This window comes from Penaeus japonicus, unplaced genomic scaffold, assembly GCF_977035675.1.
Source record: "Penaeus japonicus unplaced genomic scaffold, GWHDUDI00000001_assembly GWHDUDI00000005, whole genome shotgun sequence".
In the NCBI taxonomy this organism is placed as follows: Eukaryota; Metazoa; Arthropoda; class Malacostraca; order Decapoda; family Penaeidae; genus Penaeus; species Penaeus japonicus.
The window spans coordinates 34,288,175-34,290,674 of record NW_028234407.1 but is presented as its reverse complement, the minus strand read 5'-3'; the positions used below and the strand labels follow the sequence as shown (position 1 = coordinate 34,290,674).

General features: G+C 26.0%; 1 protein-coding gene across 2 annotated transcripts in view; it reads left to right on the top strand.

The window, feature by feature from the left end:
* Nucleotides 1-2,500, top strand: part of LOC122265631 (lachesin) — a 322,550-nt gene that overhangs the window by 307,395 nt on the left and 12,655 nt on the right. For both annotated transcript variants that reach the window (XM_086537322.1, XM_086537320.1), the window contains exon 6: nucleotides 2,283-2,411. In XM_086537322.1, the coding sequence (XP_086393448.1) occupies nucleotides 2,283-2,411 (129 nt within the window). The remainder of the gene's footprint in view (nucleotides 1-2,282; nucleotides 2,412-2,500) is intronic.

Genomic DNA, 2,500 nt, shown 5'->3' with positions numbered 1-2,500 from the left:
CCCACACACCCCATTTTATATGTAAATATTTATATGTTATGTATATAGTTTTATTTATTTATTTTATATAATTTATTATATACTTATTTATATATTTGCTAAACACATTTATGTATAGTTTATATTTATATTATATATATTTTACTCACCTATTTTTTCGTATATTTATTATATTATCATATATTATACAATTTCATATATCTTTTATATTATATATTATATATATATATATATATAAATCTATATATTGATATATATTTTATTGTTTTATAGTATATATGAATTTATATATCTAATCTACATTATATACCTACCATTTATATTTATGTTTTTTTCATAACTATTATATTTGTATATATGTATATATATAGAAATGTAAAAATATTTATGAATATATATCAATATATATATATATATATATATCACTAAATATTATATATATATACATACATACATACACACACACAAACTCACACACACACACAACACAACACTACAACACACACACACACACACCCTATATATATATATTATATAACATATATATATATATTTTTATTTATTGTTTATTCTTTTTATATAATCACTTATAATCTATTTAATATATATATATATTAATGTAATATATTATTTTTATATATATATATATTTATATATATTATATGTATAGTATTAGATATTTATTATAATTATATTAAATATATACTTAATATATATTAATATTATACATACACACACAAAGTAAACACTCAGACACAAACACACCACATCAAAACACCTCATATATATATATATATATTTTACTATACATATATTATGTATATATATTTTTTATATCTATATATATATATTTAGTTATTTATTTTATATATTTTATATTTGTATCTTTATGATACACACAGTTTATATATTTTATATTAATATACAAACACAAATACACATAATTAAATATTTATATTTTTTATATATATATATATATATATTTTTATAGATATTATTATATTATTACACAACAAACATATTGCCACACTATGAATTCTTAGTTATTTCATTAAGCGGCAACAGTGTGTGTTTCTATGAGTAAATGTTAAACTGTCTAACCATACATGTGGATAGTCTTACCTGCATGACTGTGTAAATATTAACTGGGAGCGTTATACGTACCCTGCAATTGCACCAAAAATACATCATAAAAAAGATACTCATCCCTTTATTACACATTGCAAAAAAAAAAGAAAATGCCCACTTCCTTCGCCTCCCCTACCCCTCCCCCCCCCTACCTTCCTCCCTAACGGTGACAGCCATGTGTAAGAACCACCTGTAAAGAGCATAGAATTCCTGCGGCCGTATTTTTCTTTTTTTTTCCGAGAACTTTGCTCAGTCTGGAGAGCGTAATTTTCGAAGCGGAACGGAGAGTGATTCAAGAAAATACCAATACTCGCTGGAGCCGCTGATCCTTTCCATTCCGAAACACAAACGAGGTAATTATTGAAACTGAGGGTAACGGGAGCGTCCCGCTTTCATTACACGCGCGGATTATATCAACACTATTGTTGTTTGTTTGTGCTTATATATCTTGATGCATTTGTGTGTGTATATATATATATATATATATATATATATATATATATATATATATATATATGTATATATATGTATATTAAGATATGTAAATATAGAAGTTATATATATATAGTATTAATATAAATGTTTATAAATACCATAATTATATATATATATATATATATAAATATAAATATATATATATAAAATATAAAATGTACAAAATAATGTATATGTAATAGATATAAATATATAAAAATATATACTATATAAGAAAATATATATATATAAATATAAATGTATAAGTATTATATATATATAAATATAGTATATATGTATATATTTACATATATAAATATTATATAAATTATAAATATATAATAGTATATATATAAATATATTTATAAAGTATATGTATATAAAAATGTAAATATAACATAATATATATTAAATATATATATAAAAATAAATATAGTATATATATTTATATATATATCATATTACCACATAAACACACACACACACACACACGCACACACACATGACGCAAGAGTGTGTGTGTGTGTGTGTGTTTGTGTCATGTGCCTTTTAAGAGATACCTGTCTCATTTTTCATATACCCATTGAAGGATTCCAGATCTTTTCTTCGAGAACAGTGGTCATGCACGCACTGGTCCCTGGCGCCACGCCCGTCCTAACTACCGCCCCCGTCTTCCGCAGTGACAGAGTTCCAGGGCGAGGTGCTGCGCCTGAGCAAGGTCAGCAGGATGGACATGGGGGCGTACCTGTGCATCGCGTCCAACGGCCACCCGCCCACGGTCAGCAAGCGCATCGTCGTCAGCGTCGACTGTGAGTTCGCATGCTCGCTTGGTTCACATACATCTGGCTGTGGAATACGGTGTGCGTGCGTGTGTTCGCTTGGTCGGAGTGAAGGAAAG